Below are 23,641 nucleotides of genomic sequence, written 5' to 3'. Positions count from 1 at the left end.
ACGAATTATTTTTTTTTTATTTTGAAACTAGAGTCATATTGCTAGGGACGCACTCCAACAAAAAGGAAAAACAAAGCCATCTTCGTCCCTGCATTATTCAGCCAAGTGACCATATAGGTCCATCCATTAGCCACAGTGCACAGATTCTATTCTATATAAGGTGGTGGCTTGAAAAGTTCTTTATTTAATTAGCATTATTATCTCATATAGATAGAAAAATATTGTAAAGGAATTTTCCGATTTATCAGGCCATTCCGTGGTGATTAATTTTGACGATCGGTAAATAATTTTGAAGGTATATCGAACAATATTATTTTACGGTAAATACTTATTTGTCGGGTAACTGTCGAGTATGAAAAATAACTGTAAATTTACATAATTTGTCTAGAAAATTTTCAATTTATTTGTGGAAATAAAACTATCGAAAATAAATAGGTTCTGTCAATCTTCCATAATCTACAATAAATTCTTTTGTTTCTCGCGATTTCATGATTTTTTTTAATTGACTGAAAATCATGTGCTTCATTAATTGATTTCTGGCTCGCTAAACGTGCAAATTGTCTTATTGACTACAGGCAGCTACAATAAGAGAAGAAGCTACAGGCAGTTGCCTGTAGCTTATCTTATGAAAATCAACATTGGTCTTTCCCGGAGCAAACAAATGCAGCGTGAATCTTCTCAAGGGAACGTCCAAAGTGAATAAAATTGAATTCCGAACAAGCAAATTATTATTGAATCGTATCAACGTACCGATTTCAGCCCATATAGTTACGGGCCTATGGCTATGCCGATGGGCCTAAGGCAATAGCGACGGCCCCATGGATACCCGGCGGGCCCATTCACACGGGCCCAGAGCTACGGGTACATGATTACGGGCTCATAGTTACGGTCCCATAGTTACGGGCCCAAAGTAACTGCTCCATAGTTACGAGGCCATAGCTACGGGGCCATAGTTACAGGCCCACAGTTACGGGCCCATAGTTACGGGCCCATAGTTGCGGGCGCATAGTTACGTGTCATAGTTACGGACCCATAGTTACGGGCGCATAGTTACGGGCCCAAAGTAACTGCTCCATAGTTACGAGGCCATAGCTACGGAGCCATAGTTACGGGCCCATAGTTACGGGCCCATAGTTACGGACCAATATAGTTACGAATCTAAGTGAGGTTTTTCCGCAGGAGATCCCTGGCTCTTCCAAAAGCGTGTCGTGATTTTCCCTAACGACTTCACGAAGATCATTAACGCTTGTCAGCGCCGGCCAGCCGGGTCCTAACTCGCTGCTTTCAGCTGCACTTGCACCCATTAAAAGACGAATTAATATCCTAGCAGATTTTTGGCGATGGCTGAAAGTTATGAATTTTTTTTCTTTCTGATGAGAGAATCATTTTGTGCCACACTTTATGAGCTTTTAGGCATTTAGTGATACATGCATGCTTATCCACAGGCAGGCGAAATGTACCGGGATGAATGACAAAGCATTTTTCTTGCAAAGTCAATTTGGAAATCAAGTATTTAAAAACACAAATAAAAAAACTCAATATACGACTCTGAATGTCTAGAGAATAATTGTTTTTCTAATTATCTTAGAACTAAACGAATGTATTTTGATGTAATCACATCAAATATGGCTGCTCTTCACATTCCGAACATACCTAACTGCAGAGACACATTTAATTACTTAGTTATACTTGATTATCATTATCTGTAGAAAGAATCGTGACATAGTCGCGCGGTGAAAGCATGATCCGCGGAACCATAGCGAACACAGAACTTCGTGGCGTGCATGTGGCCGGTTTCTGGTCAACAAAGGCCAGCGTTTAAAGGCCAGTTTAGACAAGTTGTCGTGCTAGAATCCTACACGCGAGAATTTTATTACACCTCTTAGCAGGGCAAAAATGAGGAAGAAATTATAGTTTTATTTATGAAGAATGACCGATTAAAAAGTCTGTTATGGACTAAATCTCTGGTTTTGGAAAAATACGATTCATTTCTATATTTGCAAGTCATTTTCTGGAAAATTTGCTGATGATACAGGAAAATGCTAGAGTGCTGTATTTTCCAACCCTAAGTGAGAGCAGGCTGTTCCTGTTTAACATCTTTACATTTACGCTTTTTTATTTCATTTGCGCTTTTTGAAATTTAAAGATAAATCACTTTACTGAAAAAACTGAATTGGATCTGACCCAGCTATTTATGGGTAAACAAAGCTTCAACAAATTGAATGCTACATTTAGCAGTGAATTATTTCATTATCTATAGTGCATTTCTACTTCCGATCAAATGATTCCGATCATATATTGAGTAAGTTGAATTGTTAGCATTAGATATATGATAATTCGTTTGGTCCGGGACTATTGAATTCACTGTCACCTGCAACTTCCATAGGGTTAGCAGTGATAGTCAATCCTAGTAAGCTGTCATTTCATCATTCACGGTCAGTTTCTTGGATACATTCTTGTTTGTTTCAAGTCAAAGTGGAAATTCAAATTTACATTTGGGCTTGCTTTTACCATTCCCGTAAAATGTAATATTGTTGATTCTACAGATTTTTCAGGAGTGATTGTCTGTGGAGTGCGGAATCGTGGATGCTGCTTCTTTCAATTTCGTTGAGAATTGCTTGTAAATAATTCTTTTTGCGATCTATTTTCATAGCCTGATATATTTTCTCTGTTTTCATAGCCTGGGACTTTTTTCAAAATTTAACCTTACATTCTTCCTTTATAAAACTATTGGCAACATTTATTCAAATAATAACTCAGTATATATACTGGTCAATTCTTAATCGACGCTAATTTTCGAGAAAGTTTGTGTCATTTTAGAGCTGTGATCCGCGATTTACAAGATTTTATTCAGTTGATAGTTGCAAGCGCCTCCTCAGAATCGCATACGGTTCAATACAGTATATGCAGCATTCGATTTCGTTGTAAATGTGACCGAAATTTAATGATGTGTAATGTGTTTTGCTGAAGCGCGGCCAACTATAATTCGCCTAAATAATTCAACAACTCTCATGAGCGAACACCTCAACACGTTTTTGTTGAAATCATCTTAGGCTCCATCGCCATGTTCAGCATCAAATGCTTGTTGCTATATGCACCGAATAACTTGCAAACTCGTATACCCAAAAGTCAATTACTTAACGTGCAGAATACCTGCTTATTAAAGAGCTGAAGATGAAACAGAAGTTAATGAAATCATCGTGGGATGAATAACATTACTGAATTTTTTGTCTTGTGATTTTGTCAGCGTTCCCTTTTGAAAACCATGCACGTATGTGACGACGTTTTAATTTAAGCTTTGTAATATGAATCAGGAATTATCTACGTCCAAGTAGGTCGGCTTGGTATCCATAACACGTATAGAATTTGGATAATAAAACGTTCGAAAATTGTGATATTTTATTATGGGATTTCTTGCAGTTCCACAAGAACTGAAAGATATGGACGCTCGACAGCTCAACTTTGAGACTCGGGCATCCTGTGTTGTTCACTTCATGAAATTTGTACTCACCGATGATGAAGAACCGCAAACCAGCAAAATATTTTGATTGATAATAATGTGGAAAAAGCGAACAAATTTTTAATTGATGGGATCCAAGCAACTACTATCAATTTAAACATGGACCAATAATTGAAATATTGCATGAATATCGACATGTCTAATAGATAATATTATTATCCAACGTCAAATAAATCCAATGATATGAATAAGCTGTTACCTGCATTAACAAATTTGCAATTAAAAGAAATATTTCGGAATGAAACGAAAACGGAAGTCGCTACAAACTCTAATTGAAACACGAAACGCATCCAGGATTATAAATTGAGAGAAGTTCTCACGTCCATAAAATTTAGTAATTTTTTATAGAGTTTAGGGGGCGGCTGCGTTTGAGTTGATGACGCAGATGTAAAGATATATTCACACAGGCAAAAACCTTTCATATCAGATATTTCTTCCTAGAAGAAACATAGGCAAAATCTTTTGTAAAAGAAATAACTGTTCCTAAAATAAAAAATTGCAAAACTTTTCATTTCAGAGACCTCCTCATAGGAAACTTTAACAAAGCCTTGATGTCTGAGATCTCTTCCTGAAAAAACACTGGCAAAATTTTTTTGACAGAGATGTCCTTTTAAAAAAACACTGGCAAATCCCTTGATGTAAGAGATCTCGTCCTAAAAAACACTAGCAAAACCCTCTACGGTGGAGATATCTTCTCAGACACACTAACGGAACTGCTTATGTCAGAGATCACTTCTCTAAAACATTAACGAATTTATTCATGTCAGAGATCTTTTCCAAGAAAAACCGGTGAAACCCTGATCAATTTTCTATACTACGCAAACTACCGTGAAAAGGGTTTCATATTTGTTGAACGAGTTCCAACAAACATCATCTGGAAATTCGATCCGTGTTGATATCAGAGCACGATCTGATAAATCTAGACCTAGGTTATAGCAACCATTGTAAATTAAATAAAATAAAAGATCTAAATGCTCGAAACCGTAGTTAATGATCTGAAATAAACCATCTATACGTTCGAACCCGTAATAATATTTCACAAAGTCAGTAACAATTAAAATAACGATATCTCATATATTAACCATTAAACTATAAAAAGTATGTACAAACTCTGTAAAAATACTCTGGAGAAATAAGCGTTATTGGCATAACGTTTCTTACGCGATAGATATGGCAGATCCTGGAGCTCGTACAGCACCAGCAATGAAGCACTCAGGGCCGCATGTTCAAAAATCGTCACAGATCGCAAATCCAAAAACACAAGTGACATTTATTGGCCGAACTGTAATTTTTCAATTATAGGCGTGTTCGTGGAAGCCGAATAAAATATTAAAATGATTGCTGAAGACACGATCAACTTCATAATTTTTGAATATACAGCCCTGAAGCTTCTGTGAACACCTCCATGAGGTTTCCGTAAATTCAATGATAAACGAAGGAAGAAAAAAATTTTTCATGTCTATTTTCAGAGAGTTATATAGAACTCTAGATACGTTAGGGATATTATGTGTCAGAAGTAAATACTTGGGATGCAGAAAGTGAACAAACTGCAAGTCAAATCAGTAATTAATTTTAACATTGAATAGTCATTAAAAATTCATACTTGCGCATCGATTCCTGTAATGTAAAATTAAACCATCACTGAAAATCCTAAATAAATAATATTGCAGCAATAATATTGCACAATTGTCAACTGTTAACGTAGATAAAATGTCAACTGTAGACATATATTATGTGCACTGGTAGGGCTTCTCGCCTGTAAAGTGAAGTAAATAAGCGTTATAATGCATGTAATTGAAACAGACAGCCTTCCCATGTGCACTGGTAAGGCTTCTCGCCTGTACAGTGAAATAAACAAGCGTTATAGTGGACGTAATTAACACCGGTCGTCTTCCCATGTGCACTTGTAGGGCTTCTCGCCTGAAAAGTGAAGTAAATAAGTGTTATAATTGATGTATAAACATCCATTATTACACCGGATACTATCTTTTTAGTTGGGGTGATAAATAAGGTCACATATTATCCCATTTCTCAACCATTGCTTTGCCCCTCACATTTTGCACTATTCCATAACTCAATAACGATAATTATCAAGATGACCAATTATAACTGAGAACCGTTCACTCATTTCACGAGGAAGTGAGGCGGTAGGTTAGTTAGCAAGCTCCTCACCTGTGTGAGTCCTTTTGTGGGCTTTGAGGTGGGAGCTCTTGGTGTAGACTTTAGTGCAGCCTACGAAGTCACATTTGTGGACTTTTCTTCTCCTGAGGGCGTCGCTGTAGTCGGCATGTGAGGGTGGGGGTCTGACTGAGGGTCGTGAACCTGTGGCTGTTGGGGAACTCGGGGATGATGAAGGCGGTGAGGGAATCGTGGGGGGTGTCGAGTGGGTGACTGATGGGGAAGAGGGAGCTGATGTTCCACCCACCACCGATAGGCTGGGTGCGGTGGATGGGGAGCCTCGGGATGGCGTTGTAGGGGGAGGGGGAGAAGGGCTTCTGTTCAGCGGCCTAGGTGGGGCGTAAAACGCTCTGTACGAAAACAATAGACAAAAATTATTTCATTTTTACAAGCATTATTTTTTTGCATACTTCATCATTAAAGATATAAGACTCAATGATTTTCAATCAATCTCGAGTAAGAAACTATATTAAATACACCTACTATACCAGCCAGTTCTGCTGGGTCATAAAATCATAAAACTTCATTATCAAACCAATAATATCTTTTCGTCGCATAAATTAAGTTAATTTTTTAAAGTACTTAATTGATTGTGAACATTATTTTCTTTTCACTTCTATAATATTTTGCCTCTAAACAAACAAAGTTTTATTTATTGAATATTTGGATGCACTTACAATGACGCTTCGCGGATGCGCTGCAAGGAGAGTAGCGACGACGCTCCTCCTCTCAGCGCGTTCTCTATCTGCAGGTCTAGAGGCTCTAGACTCCCTAGATGCATTTCTAAACAAAGACAAAATTATACCGTCAGTAAAATCATCTCTAAGAACTGCCAACTTTATAATTTTGTTATGTGAACATAATAAATTTTCGACTATCTTCGTGATTTTTGACTGTCCTGAACTCTGATGAAAATCTAAGAAAATTCTTCGAGTTTAAAAAGGTATATTTAATATCACTGCGAATACTGGTAGATTTGTGATCCTTTGTTTCTTACCATGTTCTCTCGTGGTGCTGAATGGCAAGGGAGGTAGAAGCCCGGTAGCAAAGTGAGGCAAGGATAGCGGGAAGTGTGGATGTGTTTGGTGCTCCTTGATAAACTGAGCGATGGTCTCCTGTGAGAAGTGTTGTGGCAGGGCAAGGTGCGATGGCAGCGACGCCGTGGCAACTGGAGTGATCACCAACGTGTCGCTTGCACTTGTCTCCAACTTAGACTCGGAAGACACTTCCAAAGCAAGAGATTTTTTAGAGCCGAATTTGTCATCTCGTTGGTCCCTAGCGTCACTCGCCGCGGATCCGGCGCTGGTTTGAGTGGATGCGCTCGAGGCAGCTGAAGACACAGCCACGGATGTCAGAGACGCAGGAAACGTGGATTCAAGCTTCGCTTTCTTGGACTTAGATGTATTTGGAGCGGGCGAAGTATTTTCTATTTTCTTATCTCGTGGCGATGTAGACTTATTGGCAACTGTGGTCGATATACTAGGAGAGGGGGATGAAGGTACAACTGTGTGTGAAGGTTTCGTACTAGCTGAGGAATGCGAGCTCGTTGTCGGGGACTGAGGTGGGGAATTGGGGCTAAAGCTCGTGCTGGGGAAAATCTGTAACCCTCCATATTGCATACACCTGCTACTTGAGGCGTTAAAATTGAAGTGACTAGAGTGGGGAGTCAGAACATCCATGTGTCCCGACGTTGAGGGAATGCGAATAGGGATTGGACACGAGGGAGAAGCTATAATTAAAGGAGGAATATTCGATTGATCTTTTTTACTGACCGGCGTCTTGCCGCTGAAATTATTGTTTGCTTCATAAAGAAATGATGCTTTGAAATACGGATGAATCGGCGAATCACTTGAATGCGGTAAATGCATTGGGGAAAGAGGGAGATTAATCGTTTGCGGCAATTGGGGAATTTGAAATGGATGTTTGGGAGTGTCGGGAGTGTGGGGAAGATAGAAGGGTATGTGGGGGAGAGGACTCTTGGAGGTTGGCACTTCTGATGGCTTCTGTTCATTGCGGTCAGTTTTTGGGAGGTCGTGACGGACAAAACATTCGACTTTGATCTTCACGCTCAAGTCTACGGGCTCTACTTGTTCGGGTGGCAGCTCCGCCTGTAGCGGGGCAGCAGGAAAATGTTTAGCACAGCATAAGCACCAACGGAAATATGAAGACAAGAAGATAACAATTTCATATTTGGTGTTAACAGAAATTTAAATTTATTTATTATTATTATTAAATATTACTATTTGAATTAATTAAATAATAATCATTTATTTTAAATACAGTTAAATTAAAATTAATTAAATATTATTACTATTATTTCATGGTTGGCATACGAACCTCCTTTGTCATGGTACACGAGTGCATGGAGACGGAGAAGACTTCGGGCACCATGGGGCGGGGAGTTGGGGGGCTCAGGAGCCCCAACGCTGCCGGGGAACAACTCTCTGATCCTGAAGTGAAAAACAATACAACTTTGTTTACATAATCTCTAAGAACATAAATTCAACTGAATAATTTTGGTCTGCATAAGTAAAGATCAATCTGTCACGCAGCCGGAAAAAAATATGCTGGGTTGAGCTCAAACGTGGGCTGCACAGATGATTCTTAATTAAAATTCTAAATATGTCAATATAAATGTTTACTGTGTGAACTGAATTTCCACTTGACAGGCTACGAAGAAAATAGTGCTGATGCTGAGTTAAAGGTTTAGTAACTCTTTACATTTCTTTTATGCACTTTCACCTTTTGATTTAAAACAGCCTGCTTATATTTAAAGTTCATTTTAGAGTGTGGGGGCAATATAAATTAGGAATTGGAGCTGTCAGCAGCTCCCTGCTTACATTTGGAGTTCATTTTAGAGTGTTAGGCAATTTAAATTAGGAATTGGAGCTGTGAGCAGCTCCCTGCAGCTTATCAACGCCCATGAGATATCGATCAGCCGCCTCACTCGGGCGGCGCTAATGCCGCAAAAACCTGTTCTTTTCAGAAGCGTCCCATTAGCGTTTGATCGGTCATGGTCCAGCATGCGTGTTGATGCTCTTCGTTCAATTATTGATCCATCATTAGAGTTCATTAAGTACGGAATGGCTCGTAAGGCGGTCCACTTATAAGGCCTCCATGGTACACATCACAGACCTGCTAATTTCACGAGAGGAAGCTAACTCTCATTAGGCCCAGTGCGCCAAAACTGCGGCTACGGTCACGACCCGAGCTGGTCATCCTGTAGGTGATGTGCGCGACCGTCTTCACTATTATATTGGCTTTTAAGTGACCGATAATGCTTCCAACCTTCATTCGGATGCCATTTTGCTTCAAATAATAATAAAAAGTTTGATGCAGATATTGCTCTAAAAATTATATTGAAGAATACATTTAATACAAAGAGTCGTCGTTAGTTGGTTATGAATTAACGAATTTCTGTGTTGCAGGTGAGATGTAAATTAGGGTATAGATATCTCAAGTTGTAAATTAGCCTACACCCATCGTAAGTTGGATGTAAATTAACGTCCAGTCATTGCCGGTGGGATGTACATTAATAGTACGCTATAATAAGGGATGATTTCATCTTTTATGCTTGAATCATTTCGCACCGTAGGAGACCCGTTAGCCTTCTTCAACTCAATTGACATAATTTTTTATGCGAATTTCTGTCCTAAAGAGTATAAATTTATTAAGCCATAATTGGCAATTCTTTTTAAAGTAAAAATAGCTTTGATACCATAAGAATTTAAACAAGCTTCTTTCCGCTGAAAAATAGAGCAGGAATACCCACTACGAATTATAGGTTATTTCGGTAGGCAGGGCCTCACGGTGCTGCCTTCAATCACCATACGAAACGCTCTTCCCTCCCTGGAAATTTAAACAGTTTTATATCAGCGCTACGAAAGGCCGACGGTCGAACGGCCGACCGTGACACGGCCCCGATTTGGCGCAAGGATATTGAGCGGCCCAGCGTGACAATGCCCTCCGTTGATCAATTTGAACGATCAGACTTTTTCTTCACAGTCGACATCGTTACTGCGAAGCTGGATTTTTTGCCGAACGGAAAATGCAATTACGGCAAAGTCTACTTTTGCTTCACGACGAAACATCATTACTCCATTGAATCAGATTTTTGATTCATGGAATTCTGTAATGACTGAACGATTAGCTTCCTGGAATCATTGCCATGGTGGAAAATTGATTCTTTGTCATGAATGAAGAAACGCGATGAAGTTTTCACTTATTTATAACAAACGATCTCCCTTCGATGATCCCAAGAACATAAAAATCAAAATGAGGTAAACGGAAGGGAAGAGATGGAACCTTTCGAAGCCTTACTGCCTGACGCCGGTCAGAGTTGTAAATGCGACAACGCTGATATCATCCCTCCAGTTGAATCAAAGTTGAATTAAACGATCTATCGTTAAATCAACGTTAATCAAATGTAGTTATAGTGTCATTTGCCTGGTGGGTTAGATGAGGCTTGGTAAAAAGGGGAAACAAATACATAGCGAACAATATTTTGTTGAAAAAATGTATTGAGAGAAAGAAATAAATGCTACATCGTAACTTCACTTGCAATTCTACTACATTCGCAGAACGCATGGTTTCAGTAGAATGCACAGAGAGCAGTCGTATAAATTTCGACATTTACAAAGTATAATATATACCAAGGCAACGTTCTAAGCAAATGTTAAAAGGATTTTTTCTATAAAATATTATATTACGATACGACACCTTCGTTAAATCAACGTTAATTAAACGTAGTTTTAGTGTCATTTGCCTGGTGAGTTAGATGAGGCTCGGAAAAATGGGAGACAAATACATAGCAAACAATATTTCGTTCGTAAAATATGTATTGAGAGAAAGAAATAAATACTAGATCGTAACTTCACTTGCAATTCTACTACATTCGCAAAACGTGTCGTTTCAGTAGAATGCACAGAGAACAGTCGTATAAATTTCCATATTTACAAAGTAAAACATATACCAAGGCAACGTTCTAAGCAAATGTTATAAAGACTTTTTCCAGGAGATATTATATTATGATACGACACCTAATTTCTAGATTCAATTAAAGCAACTTCACCTGTCGCAATAGCCTAAATTTCACTCGGTTTGATATTACCTTTGTAGAATACACGCGATTACATTACTAATTCGTCAAAGAACGCTGATTTGGAGCTCTAATGAAAGAGGTAGTACGAGAACGTTGACGTTTTGAGAAACTTGAAACAAAGTATTTTTTTGTCAGCTGTTGAAAGCTGGCTCCACCACTCTACTGCTGCCTCCAGTAATTTCGAACACAGTTAATGAATGTTGTAGAATTTGGCTCACTTCATTTTGCTTTGAGTTTACTGATCTAAAATCTGCACTCGAACCATCGTGTTCGGTAATTACAACAAACTCTGTTGTGACTCGAGAAGTGGTCGTAAAAATTGATGAACTCATGAGAGTTGAGAATCTTGACGACCTATGAAGAATTTTATCGGGGGCAAACACAGCGTGGAGATAATGTAGCTCAGTTCCGAGTAAGTTTAATTTCTTTTCTATTTACGGAGCGCGGCCAGTACTGGGTGGCCGTGCTGTGTACCATCGCTGCGATTCATGTTAGGGGCAACTCATTCATTGGGGCTGCAATTCAATTTGTTGAATCTTGAGATGAATTGAGAATCTAATGCATTTGTTTCAAGGATAAATAGAATTTTGACTTTTAAATCTGAAAAAATAAAAGATTTTACCCACCACAATGAGCATAGTCGGGTGACGAATTAACCAGCCAAAGTTATAATACGGTAAGTATTTTAGGGCAGTCGGGAGTTCTTGAGGAGAGGATCAAGCATGGAACAAGGCAAGCCTAGGAGCTGCTGGACCAACTCTCATGATCCCCGCCTCACGAGCTCAGCCCATCAGTCAAAGCGCGATGTCTTCTGCACGCTCGTCTCTATTGAGCATTCAAGGCACATCAACCATGGCCGACCATCAGCCACCCATAATACGCCTATGATGTTTACTAAAGACCTGGACCTCCTACTTCAGATGCGCATTACAATTAGCCAAGTCACATGCCGTGTCATTAGAGTACTCAACTTTCTATACATAAATCGCCTGCGTTAAACTTCAACATCGCTCATGCAAAATTTTATGGCACGTGTAACACCAATTCGGGATTACAATTTACAGTATTTTGATATGTTTGTCCACAGCAAAGTACGCAGCAGCTAAACTAAATATTTTAAACGTGCGGGTCGGGTAATGTAAATTAAGGATGAAAACTTCTAGTACATGAATATATTCAATATGCTTTTACCATTCGAACTACGAAGCAGTTGTAAGAATCTGAATGTAAGACGTGTGTGTAATGGCAATTAAGGAATGAATTTTAGCTTTATTTGATTTGTTTGTCATTAGCCAGGCAGCTTGTCAGCAAAAATTACCCAAGTCATTTGGCAAAGAAGTGCCTTGCCCTAAGTCGTAAGACTTGTGTGGCTGAACATTTCTTTTTTATTCTTTGCTCGTTGCCATTAGGAAACCTGCTTGTGTGGGACAGGCAAAGCTAGCGAGGGCTGGAAATATTCCTTAACATCCGAGACTATAAATAGAAACTGGCGGTAATTCATCTCCTCCTCAATACCTTTGTTAAAAATCATCGATGGATAATTTGTTCGTGGCCGATCAGCGATCATATACGGCACTGATTGTAGAGCGGCATCCGATTGTTGATTGCTGGTCGTTCGGATATATTATACTGCTAACAAAGATTTGATTAAAAATGTCATGATTCTGTAATTCAAACTATCAATGAAATGGGATTTTTTAATTAATTCCAGTAATTGTTCATTTTTGCATCTTCATGGCAATTTATTCGGAGCTAGTTTACTATTCACGCTAATTGTTAACGTATAAAAGTACTCTGCTAGGAATCCAATTCGTAGCATTCTTCCTGAATTACTTCAATTAATTAATAACATTTACAACATCAGCTGCTAAACGGATGTCTTCAAGATCATTCAGCCATCAAATGTGAGCATCTAGAATCTATGAGCATCCGGTCTCCGAAAAGACTTGCACAAGGCACCTATGCAATTGACGAAAATCAAAATAGTGGTAACTTTACCTTGTTTTTCAAGTCCTGGAAGTGGTAGTAGCATTTTGCGTGAACGTTTCACCGGTTTAAGCAGTTGCTGACGTAATGCTCATTGCTATAGGCCCTGCTAAAGACTTGAAGATTCTTAATGCGTCCAATTGGCGGCCAACCTCAGGCCAAACATGTGCCAACAAACACACTAAGAAAATTCTATGAAGAGTAGAGCCGCGGTTCTCAGAATTCCCACCGAACGCCCGACGTCTCAACCGGTCCTGCAAGTCGTCTCCAGGTTTCCGGTTTTAGTTTTTCTACACAAACGATTGATGGACGCACAGGAAAATGATCAAAGCTTCGAGGCATCAAGGGAGGACATGAGCACGTCACGAGGCCGAGGAATTTTGATGGTGGTTCCCAACTTTCTGATTGTACGTGACTCTATACGCAAAGATTCCGTCATAAATAAATACGGGATTGAAATACAAGACGCAAGACGCCCCGAGGGCTCTAAGACGGAATACAACGAAAGCTCAGGTATACGGGAGACTGCAATCGAGATACAAGATATCTCTCAGAAATTATCTTACAACGCACATAGAAAGGTTCAATTATTTTGAAGTGTAAGAATTTTGGCGGCTCAAAACGTATTTTTTTAATTATAGAAAATAAGGAAAACAAATTGTGTTATTTTCCGATATCTATGCTGTGCATAATCTATCGGAAACCGGAGTTACCGGCTAATGATAATTAAATATATAGAAGAACAAAAATTTTTTATTGAATTCTTGTAAAATTTCTTCGAAACAATAGATATGAATTGAAATTATCCCACGAAATTAATGTAGTCGAAGCGATTTTATCTGTCTAAGTCACTTGCAAATAAATCCAATCAGGATGATTAACGACAGAGTAAGCGTTTAACCTTTCACAAAATAATTTATTAGGTGACATTCCTCAGTAATTACTTCCATTTTTAATGCAGCCGCTTGCATTGGGCTCATAAAATCAATAGATCAGTCCCAAATCACGAACTAATTCCTCCATAATGACGGCATTTTGATGCGCTTCATCGGTCGTAATTATCGGGCCCAATCCGCCGAATGCCGCTCGTTCCGTTACAAAAATTTCTGCAACCAGGGAAGAAAGTTTCGTCTCTCAATTACAGGGTTCTGCATGGCTACTTATCTCTTCAAACATTTTCTTCACAAGCAACACAGAGCCAAGTTGTGTTTTGTTCTTATAGCTCGTCGTTTGTGTGAAGGCAACAGAATGCATAGTTCAGCAGCACCAAGCTGATAAAATATATGTGTCGAGCTCACTGATTACTTTTTATCAAGAAGTTGTAAAAAATTAAAAGCAATAGAATCAAAGACTAACAAAACTCTCGTCAATAATAAAGAGAAGTAGTTGGATTTATTACGAGAAACCGGAGTTAGGAAAAATTGCGATAGTGACGGGACATGGGCTTGAGCGATGAAAGGCTTTATGGACGATGATAAAAGATGCGTGAGCAAATAAATATCTGCATGAACAGCAGAGAGAGAATGAGGCAGGACATGAAGCACAAGCAAGACTAATGTTACTCATGAGTCAGTGCATGAAGAGACTGGTCACCCACGGCGGCCCGACAGTCCGGTCTCTGTTCTTTTGAAGTCTTAAACGCGTCGTACAAATGACGTTGAAGCTCGCACTCCATCACGCAGATACGGCGTTCCTTCTGCCCCCTGTCGGCGATTGTCTTTCTTGTGCTTAGGGACGACCGCATGCTTAGCTTAACGGATTGCCGTATGGGGTCAATCACTCGATTTTTTTTTGGCATCGTATTGCCGATTCCATGCTTGTCACGGAGCAATTCTTACTGGTTGCCGTATGGAGTCCTGCACTCAAAAATCCTGCACTCAAAAATCCTGCACTCCTGGACATCGTTTCTGAGACAAGAAACTCGGCACAGTGCAATGCTTGTAAGAATGACGTATTGAGTATGCCATACTCAAAAACATTCCTGGTATCGTATTGCGACCCGATGATTGTGACATCTTCGCAATTCTTATCGCCAAGGCAGACGCGTTGGCGGTTGGCTCGAACATGCTATATGGGCTTGGTCAATGACAGAATCTTTACCTCACTCACGATGTGAGGAATAATTTAAAAGCTTTTTTAATTATCGTGACTAATTATGATTAGTCACGATAATTAAGCTTTATCGTGCTAATCACGCTAGACTAATCTAAAAGCTTTTTTTTATTGGAATAGGTGACGGTCTATATGTACTTATTAAAAATAATACGAGGACGGAATGATGAAGGCTGGCTGGTTAGCAGCCCATGTGTGTGTAGTACCAAAATAAATAGTCAAGATTCCGCGAACGCAGGCGCTGACCGAATGCCTACAGCTAGCTTGTTTGTTCTGACGTCCACATGCGCGGAGGCGACGGGGCTAACCACATGCAGGCGTTGGAATCGCATTGAAATCCCGACAGCCTCTGCGGGATTTCTGCTCCCGAAACCCTCTACGGACAACGAGCGCTACTGTACTACGAATCGAAACACTGGAAGGGGCATGATTAAGAAGCGTCGAGGGAGCCATGACATGCTGGTCATAAAATGGAATGCAGGGTGAAATCAGCGGGCGCCTACAGATACGTACTCATGATACTCATCCTGATGATACGTACTTAAATAACTGCGCGAGGTCCCTGGAGGAAATGCGTTGCAACACACATCGATCAGACTTCGTGAATATGCGCTGGTATGCGCTAGTCGCGGTATCTGCATGCGTGAGGTGAGTGAGCGTGCGTTGGTACGCGTTACATTATCAGTATGCGAGGGCGCGCGTTGGCATGCGATACAACATCAGTATGCGTTAGTATGTGCACGCTACGAACGCTCCCACGGGTGCGTTGATGTGTTGTGTTAGGCGACGTGATGCTCACGGAGACATGCCTTCGTCATGCCTCGTCATGCTGCTGCAGGATCATCCTCCTGCGAGGCGCGGTGAGCCATCACTGAATTGAAAGCCGCGAAAAAATTGCATATGGTCGTATCAGATGGCGCAGTGGAATGGTCGGAGCTTGCATATGGTCGTATCAGATGGCGCAGTGGAATGGTCGGAGCTTGCATAGGGTCGTGCCAGATGGCGCAGTGGAATGGTCGGGGCTTACACATGGTTGTGTCAGATGGCGCAGTTGAATGAATGGTCCGGGCTTTCACATGGTCGTGTCAGATGGCGTAGTGGAATGATCGGGGCTTGAATGCGATCTTATCAGATGGCGCAGTGGAATGGTCGGTGCTTGCAGCTTGCATATGGTCGTATCAGATGGCGCAGTGGAATGGTCGGAGCTTGCATATGGTCGTATCAGATGGCGCAGTGGAATGGTCGGAGCTTGCATAGGGTCGTGCCAGATGGCGCAGTGGAATGGTCGGGGCTTACACATGGTTGTGTCAGATGGCGCAGTTGAATGAATGGTCGGGGCTTTCACATGGTCGTGTCAGATGGCGTAGTGGAATGATCGGGGCTTGAATGCGATCTTATCAGATGGCGCAGTGGAATGGTCGGTGCTTGCATATATGATCGTGTCAGATGGCGCAGTGGAATGGTCGGGGCTTGTATATGGTCTTATCAAAGGGCGCAATGGATTGGTTGGGGTTTCTATGAAGAGGAATGATCATTTATGAAATTTACCGTAGAAACCAATCTCGTTTGGGTGGAAACATTTGTTCGTCTAAATTGTGAGAAGCTGGAATTGTCCTTCGTTTCGAAGTCAATATGTACACATCGTTCGGGATTAAAGCCCTTGCAGTTCGGGAAACCAAGGATGGCAGGTCCAATGTCCTCACTCTCGCTTTGGTCCCTTAAGATGTGGGAGAGGGTCGGCGTATTTCAAGTGAGTCAACAGGTAGAACAGGCTCATAATTATTCGGAAGCTTCATGACGGACATTTGACCCACCCTAAATTTTTCCTCCAGTCTGTATGGGCGGCGCGACGTCCGTTGGTGATGTGATGGAACGTAAAAATGACCTCGTCTCCACAATAGATCTCCAGTCCCACGCCCCCTCAAGAGGCTTCCGAAGGACTTCTTCTTCTTCCATCTTTCCAGTGCAAGTAATGAGAAGAGATTCGCATGCCCTCTCTTAGGCAAACACAAACGGTAAAAGTGCAATACTCAGACTGCGAGCCAAAAACCTCGTGTCTCGCCAGCCAGAAAAGCTTAAAAATTTGCATACAATAGCAGTGGCAGAATGGCGAGAACTCTCGGCTTTTTATCGCTAAGCTACAGCTTCATTTGAATGTCGATGTGCATGGGAGTTTCACGGGGCAAACCTTCAACGCAACTTTTGGGCACGAGGTTAGAATTCTCGCTTCAGAAAGCAATTTAAGTGATGATAAAAACGTGCAAAAAAAATTTTTAGAATTAATTTTGTTACCATGCATTCATTGCGTACATAAAAAATTTGAAATTGCTGTGATTTGTAGAATTTAGTATGAAAACAAACCTGCTCAAATGTTAAAGGGCAATGACTACATGAACCGGTGAAAGAAATTAATTTCTCTCTGTTTGGAAAGTTTATTTAACTCGAAACAAGGCTCACAAAAAAAAAAAAAAAACAGAACATTATGTGAACAAAAAATTCATCAACGACAAATAATTGAAAATTTTGTTTTGTGAAGGAGCATAAAAAATGTACAGAACCATGGCGTCGTATCATTAGTTAGACTAAATGAGCGATATGTTAAGGTTTATAATTGTACTTGGCATTCTGACAGACGACGCATTAGAATTCTTCTTCTAGAATTTATGACCCTGCTTTCAAAAGTGGATTCAATAGCAGCATGATAGGTACCGGAATGCCAGGCATAGCTGAAACCTTTACGCTTATCAACTTGTATTTTAATAATGGAAAGCCATTATAATTTAGTCCGACGATAAGATAAAAATGCCAACACTAAGATAAACATGTCAGGAGATATGAAGTACGCAGGAAACGTTCATCGTAGGCTTCTGAGAACAAAGTAACTCTTTGAAGGGAAGTCTGAAGGCACCTAAGAATTGCCTCCTTGTTGACAAGCCTAAACGAGACTGCTCAAGCATGGCCCGCTCTAAACAAAGTCAAGACTATTTAACGCTAAGAATTCTGACAATTTACATGAACTCCCGCTAGTAATAAATGAAGTCTGCACGCTCCTGCACTAAATTAATTCAGAGAAATGCTTCTCTGTGCATGAGAGTTAACAAATTATGAGCGTGTGTGATTAGTTAGCTTTCCACGCTTTCTTTTCGATACCAAGCAGAGTTAGATCAGGGCTCCTTTGTCTCGTGGTCCGTAAGAAATGAATCGATTTAAGTTCCAAAGATTGCTGAATGTTAGCCAAATAATTTTGAAAAGTGAATTACAAAGTAAATCCTAAATTATAAAACTTTTCATTTATGAGAATATTTTCGGTGGCGAGCTCAAGCAAAATAACATTGCATCACGTTTGCCTCGAGCCTCATACTCGCCAGTAAGAACTCATTGCGTTCACACCTGCCGCAGAGTTTCAAATTATCGCTGGATCATCGTCGGCCGAAGTTTTATCACCATAACACTTGTGAAACTTTCAACAAGACAAACGTTGCCGCCATCTCGCGGCCTTTGAATGTCACGATCGCTACAGACACGTCCCGCGTCTGCCTTATTTAAGGACCGCTTTAGCGAGGCCGGCAATCTAGCCCTACCGTCAGTCTTTAATGTTATCGCTCATTTAACGGCAACCTCAGCTATTAAGGAAAGAAGCAGCGAAGAAGAAGCGCAGTTCTTCACATCATTACTAGGAGCATCCCTGCCATAATGCACAGCGGGACCTTCAACCCGGACGACATTCCCACGACTTGTGACCTGAGAGACGACATGGAACTTGTTGCGTGACTCTCTGAAATTTGCAAATACTTTTCGAGTTCAAGCTTTGGCACACTGAAGGACATGAGGAAACACGTGGTATATCCATTTGTGTTCTTTGAAAGGTCCTTGTGGTTTTGAACTCCACAGGAAAAACTGTACTTCAGCATAATTCGTTTCGTTACTTGGCCCCATTTGATAAACGAAAAAAATAACAAATGACGATTTCGTCAAGACGCTTAAAATAACAATGGTTCCTATACGTGCCTGAACAGCCAAAGTCAGCATCGGTCAAGTCTCATAAAATGACTGGAAGACTCTAGAGTCACACAGTCTTACTTATGATCCGCGTAATGCCAATGGCTTCTTTAGGGTCAATTAGGATCCTGGCTTAAGATTTAGAGTCCTGAATTCGTTATAGCGCATTATATGGTCTGCGTGGCCACCATCTCGATATTACTGCAATAAAAGGGGGCGCTCTGGCCCGACTTATATTTGCCATTGAATTGATTTCTGTTCCTGCTTTGAAAAACGGCAAGTCGTGTGAGTTAATCGAGGCTCTATAATAGGCACTTGAACGAATCAGATATTATTTTAGTCAAGGATTAAGTTATGCAAATATGCCGTAGTTGAAATTGAATCATTCAAGATTGATTTAATTGATAAATATATGACCTCGGCGAAAGTTGGAATATATCAAATTGTAAGGCGAAAAAGGGGAGGGAAGAGTAGCTGCATTGGATTTTTATGCAGTGAATTTTTGATGAATTATCAAATTCCACTAGCTGTTTAGATTAGCTAATTACCAGTAAATGAAACAACATATTGGAAGGAAATGGAATATAATATCGTCATGCATGAAGTGTTCAAACGTTATCCCGTAGAGTTACAACAAGCTAACAAGTGATCAAATGAATAAAAGATGTTCTAACAGCATTGTGAATGTAAATTGCCAGCTTCTAATCTATTTTATTTTTGTGCACTGAAACATTTATAAAACCACACTCAGAATTGCGTCACAATTCCCTTAAAGCACCAGCATTTTACGTCTCCTAAATTTTCCTCTTTTCCAATCGATAACTCAGAATTTTCCCCGCCTATAAATCTCGAATTAGCATATATTGCCACTTGGTCTTGCTTGGCAGGCCTTAACGAGTGAGTTTGGAAAATTCTTAAGGCTTCCTTCACGGCGCGCATTTAATTTTTTTTTTTCAAGCGCCCACTGCGCATGCGTGCATGCAGTGAAGGAAGCCGTGGACTGGGCGCGCAATTTTATGACACCATACGCGTAATTATGCAAATTTGGCGGCCATGAGCGTTATCTATACAGCGATACGATATTCCGATCGTATCGTGACCGAACATTGTGTGTAATGCGGGACCTTTGAACTCTTTTTCAGGGGCTCTCAATCCAAAGGAAGCGAACTACGGCAATATGTGAAATTTGCATTACGAAAATTCACCTCTGATTTCTGACTGAATTTCAGTTCCTTTTTCGAATCGCTTTAAGCAAGCAAAGAAATTAACTTCGAACCCCGCTGCAATTTTTTAATGCATTTCTGAAGCAGATAATTTTTAGGCTCATCAAATGCATAATGAAAATTTGATTCTCACCGCCAGATGAAAATAAATGTCTGAATACGGAATTGATGGAAGCCAAGTATTTTAAACAATTAATTGAAAGTAACTTTAAAAAAATCTCTCCAATTTGTAAAAGAAGAAACTCTGAAAAAACTTGTCAACATTATTGCAGATCTTATACGACCTTAACAACAATGTAAAACCCCGAATATTAATCATTATAATCGTTCGATATATATCTTGACTCTTCCCCTAATAATATCACGTTCAAGATAGTTTGTTAATAATAAATAAAAATAAAATAAAAAGCATCCACTTCTGATAATAAAGCCAACATACATATGAGTTCTGAGTTTCATAAATATGTTGAATATGAAGCAGCATATTCAACATTATTAAGCACTCATAATTGCTTAAAGAAAATTAACACATGAATCAGTTTCTTTTTACTGTCTCAATGAGTGAGAAAGATGGAGATGCAGAATGTAACATTGTAACTAAAACAAAACGTTAGTTGATTACAATTATAAAAATCCATTCCAGCCACAGTTCCCTCAAAAAAAAAACAATGAGCATTAGTTTCTGTATAAACTATGGAGTTTATTTCTTCTAAATCAAAGTTAACCTTAAAAGTTTCTCTGGACATCATTTGATTTAATGAAATTTTAAAATTTTCTTGCTTGTCCAAAATGTTCTTCCCACAATTTCTCAAGAGCACCATATTCATAACATTCAACACGAGGAAATTTCTTCGTAATACTGTTGACTATGCACTTGTATTAAAGTAAAATTGCTGAATAAACGTGTTAAACTAAATCATGTGTATCACTTGCACTTCACATTTGATTTAAACTATCTTATAATGAAGGAATAAACTCTGAGAGTGACTTGAATGCTGCTCAGGAAGCTATCTCGGCTGTCTAGGCCGTGCCCGGGTAATTAGTCTTGATAAACGAGCAGATTAGTAGTAGCGCTAAACATGACCTAACTCGGTAATTAGTTAATTATATGATCATAATATAATATGCCTTGCAGTCCAAGACATTAGCGCACAGCAACAGCAACAACCTCTCGGGCAAAAGTGATACCCATAATAGATTTCGTACTCTAGGGGTTGGGTAAACTGAGAACTGTTCGCATCTGAGAACTGTTAGTCTTAGAACTGTTTGCATCTGAGAACTGTTCGCATCTTAGAACTGTTAGTCTTAGAACTGTTCGCATCTGAGAACTGTTCGCATCTTAGAACTGTTAGTCTTAGAACTGTTCGCATCTGAGAACTGTTCGCAAATGAGAACTGTTTGCATCTGTGAACTGTTCGCATCTTAGAACTGTTTGCATCTGAGAACTGTTCGCATCTGTGAACTGTTCGCATCTGAGAACTGTTCGCATCTGAGAACTGTTCGCATCTGAGAACTGTTCGCATCGGAGAACTGTTCGCATCGGAGAACTGTTCGCATCTGAGTACTGTTCGCATCTGAGAACTGTTCGATCTGAGAACTGTTCGCATCTGAGAACTGTTCGCAAATGAGAACTGTTTGCATCTCATAAATGTTCGCTTCGTGTTACTCACTTAAGCGTCATGAGTGTTCATGAAACATCAATAATTCTAGTTCATCTGTTCCGTACAGGAAATTTTATATAATTTTAAATAATTGGAATCTTCGCTACTCGTGAACATTCCAGACTTGATCATTATAAAAAATCGTCAACTCACTTCGATTCAAATTTTGAAAATAAATGCATGATGATGTAATTCAGATTTTTACTGATGATTAGGTTTTTTTGCCGAAGGTCTAAGATAACTGTCTTATTATCAGCGTAAAAACAGTGCTGCATCAGCACACACACACATCGACTGCTGTGTGCTGCATCAGCACACAGTAGTCGAGCAAACACTATGCAGAAGTACTTGGAGTTGCTGCAGAGTGACTTGCAATACGGGCTAAAAAACATAATAAACTCGAAACGAATAATTTAAAGAGCTGTAAATTATTATAAATATCCTAGAATGCTCGTAATTTAGCTTTCTGAAGAATTTATAAATTAACAAAGGTGAGCTGGATTACGCAAGCCCTGATGCGTGACTCTGTGAGCTGAACGTTTTCAAGAACTTGGCAAGTTTTTGATGCCATTAATATAGAGGTGCAATAACTTTAGTACATAATTTCTAAATGGAAAAAATTAAAGGGAAAGATCTTACACGAAACTTTTTGGTTGAAGATCTTTTAGTCCCGCTTTCTACATTTTCGAACGATTTTTTAAATTTCCTCTGTAGTAGTGAAAAACTAAGAATGTGTCAATGCAGAGGATTCGCTGTGGAATTTACGCGTATTTGTATAGTATGAAAATATACGGAGCAAAAAATATTTTTACGCGTACCTAGAAACTTCAAAGGAAGTCACATTTTTCTAAGATATATTTTTTAATTTCTATACGAATCATTTCCGTTAACTCAAAGAAAATTTTTATTTTTGTATTGCTTTAGTGATGATCCTGTTGGTGCAGCACTTACCATCCTTCAGCCCAATTTTCCAATCATATTATTGCGTTTCAGGCAATGAACGAAGATACAAATTAAATATAAAATCATTATTCTTATCTTCCACTTATACGACCCGCAACCGAAATTTCTATTGATGAAAGACTTGAGAATATGTAGGCATGAAAATTGAATTTTATTAACTGTGGACACACGATCCTTCACTTGACATACCGCGCACGCCCGGCAACCACGGCAGGCGCATGCAGAAGTTTGCGATGGCCTCACCTCTGACGGATTCCCTTGGCAAATATTCCTAGGCAGAAGATGGGCCTCACTAAAGCCCGTCACAGGAGACTGTGTCTTTGCTCACTTGAATTACTGAAAGTTTAAATATTCTGTCACCGACAAGTTTTCCATGATAATTTTATTTGAACAACATCACGTTATCTAATTTCATAGTAGTTTTATTTAAAAATTATTTTGTTCACTTGAGAGCAGCAGTATTACTGAAATAAGATAGTTAGTACTTGGCTCGCGAGGTGCTAGACTGTCACACGGGAGCGCGCAGCACGACACACACACCCTGCAACGGCTGGACCAGCACTGACTGGAGTCGGCGACCACGAGAGCGTCGGTGCCGCGGCAATGGCACGTCCCTGGACCACAACAGCTATGGCAACGATGATGCCTCGTCAGCTGTTGCCGCACCCTCAGCCTGTCTCCTGATTGGTCGGGGCACACCTTATGCACTCGCTTATGTCTCCTCTCATTGGGTGCTTCAACTTACACAAAAATCTTTGTTTCGTGTGTCAGGCAGTAGAGGCCGAATGCTTAATTGGGAAAAATGAGTGATGACGAAAATTTCCATTTCAGCGATGATCGGCATCCGGGATCTGCAGTCAGAATTATAATTTTTTTCTAAATCATAATATTATTTACT

The 23,641-nt window shown here is 39.8% G+C and overlaps 1 protein-coding gene across 1 annotated transcript; it reads right to left on the bottom strand.

The window, feature by feature from the left end:
* Positions 1-5,250: 5,250 nt before the first annotated feature.
* Positions 5,251-23,332, bottom strand: LOC108675140 (DNA-directed RNA polymerase II subunit RPB1-like). The gene is made up of 6 exons (XM_018163129.2): positions 22,987-23,332; positions 8,036-8,148; positions 6,696-7,806; positions 6,376-6,481; positions 5,693-6,048; positions 5,251-5,276 (listed from the first exon to the last, which is right to left on the bottom strand). The coding sequence occupies exons 2-6, from the start codon at positions 8,087-8,089 to the stop codon at positions 5,251-5,253; spliced, it is 1,653 nt and encodes a 550-aa protein (XP_018018618.1). The 5' UTR covers positions 8,090-8,148; positions 22,987-23,332.
* Between the last annotated feature and the right edge of the window lie 309 nt (positions 23,333-23,641).

Source organism: Hyalella azteca, unplaced genomic scaffold, assembly GCF_000764305.2.
Source record: "Hyalella azteca isolate HAZT.00-mixed unplaced genomic scaffold, Hazt_2.0.2 contig13161, whole genome shotgun sequence".
In the NCBI taxonomy this organism is placed as follows: domain Eukaryota; kingdom Metazoa; phylum Arthropoda; class Malacostraca; order Amphipoda; family Hyalellidae; genus Hyalella; species Hyalella azteca.
Note: the sequence above shows the minus strand (reverse complement) of the source record. Positions and strands in the feature narration are given on the sequence as shown.

Bases quoted from the DNA above. Each gene is read 5' to 3' on its own strand.
- LOC108675140 (XM_018163129.2), bottom strand. From the start codon at position 8,089: ATGGTGCCCGAAGTCTTCTCCGTCTCCATGCACTCGTGTACCATGACA. The intron at 6,482-6,695 runs GTAAGAAACAAA...GTCTTTGTTTAG, and splicing joins CAGCACCACGAGAGAACATG to AAATGCATCTAGGGAGTCTA. The intron at 5,277-5,692 runs GTGAGGAGCTTG...TTCACTTTACAG, and splicing joins CCACAAAAGGACTCACACAG to GCGAGAAGCCCTACCAGTGC.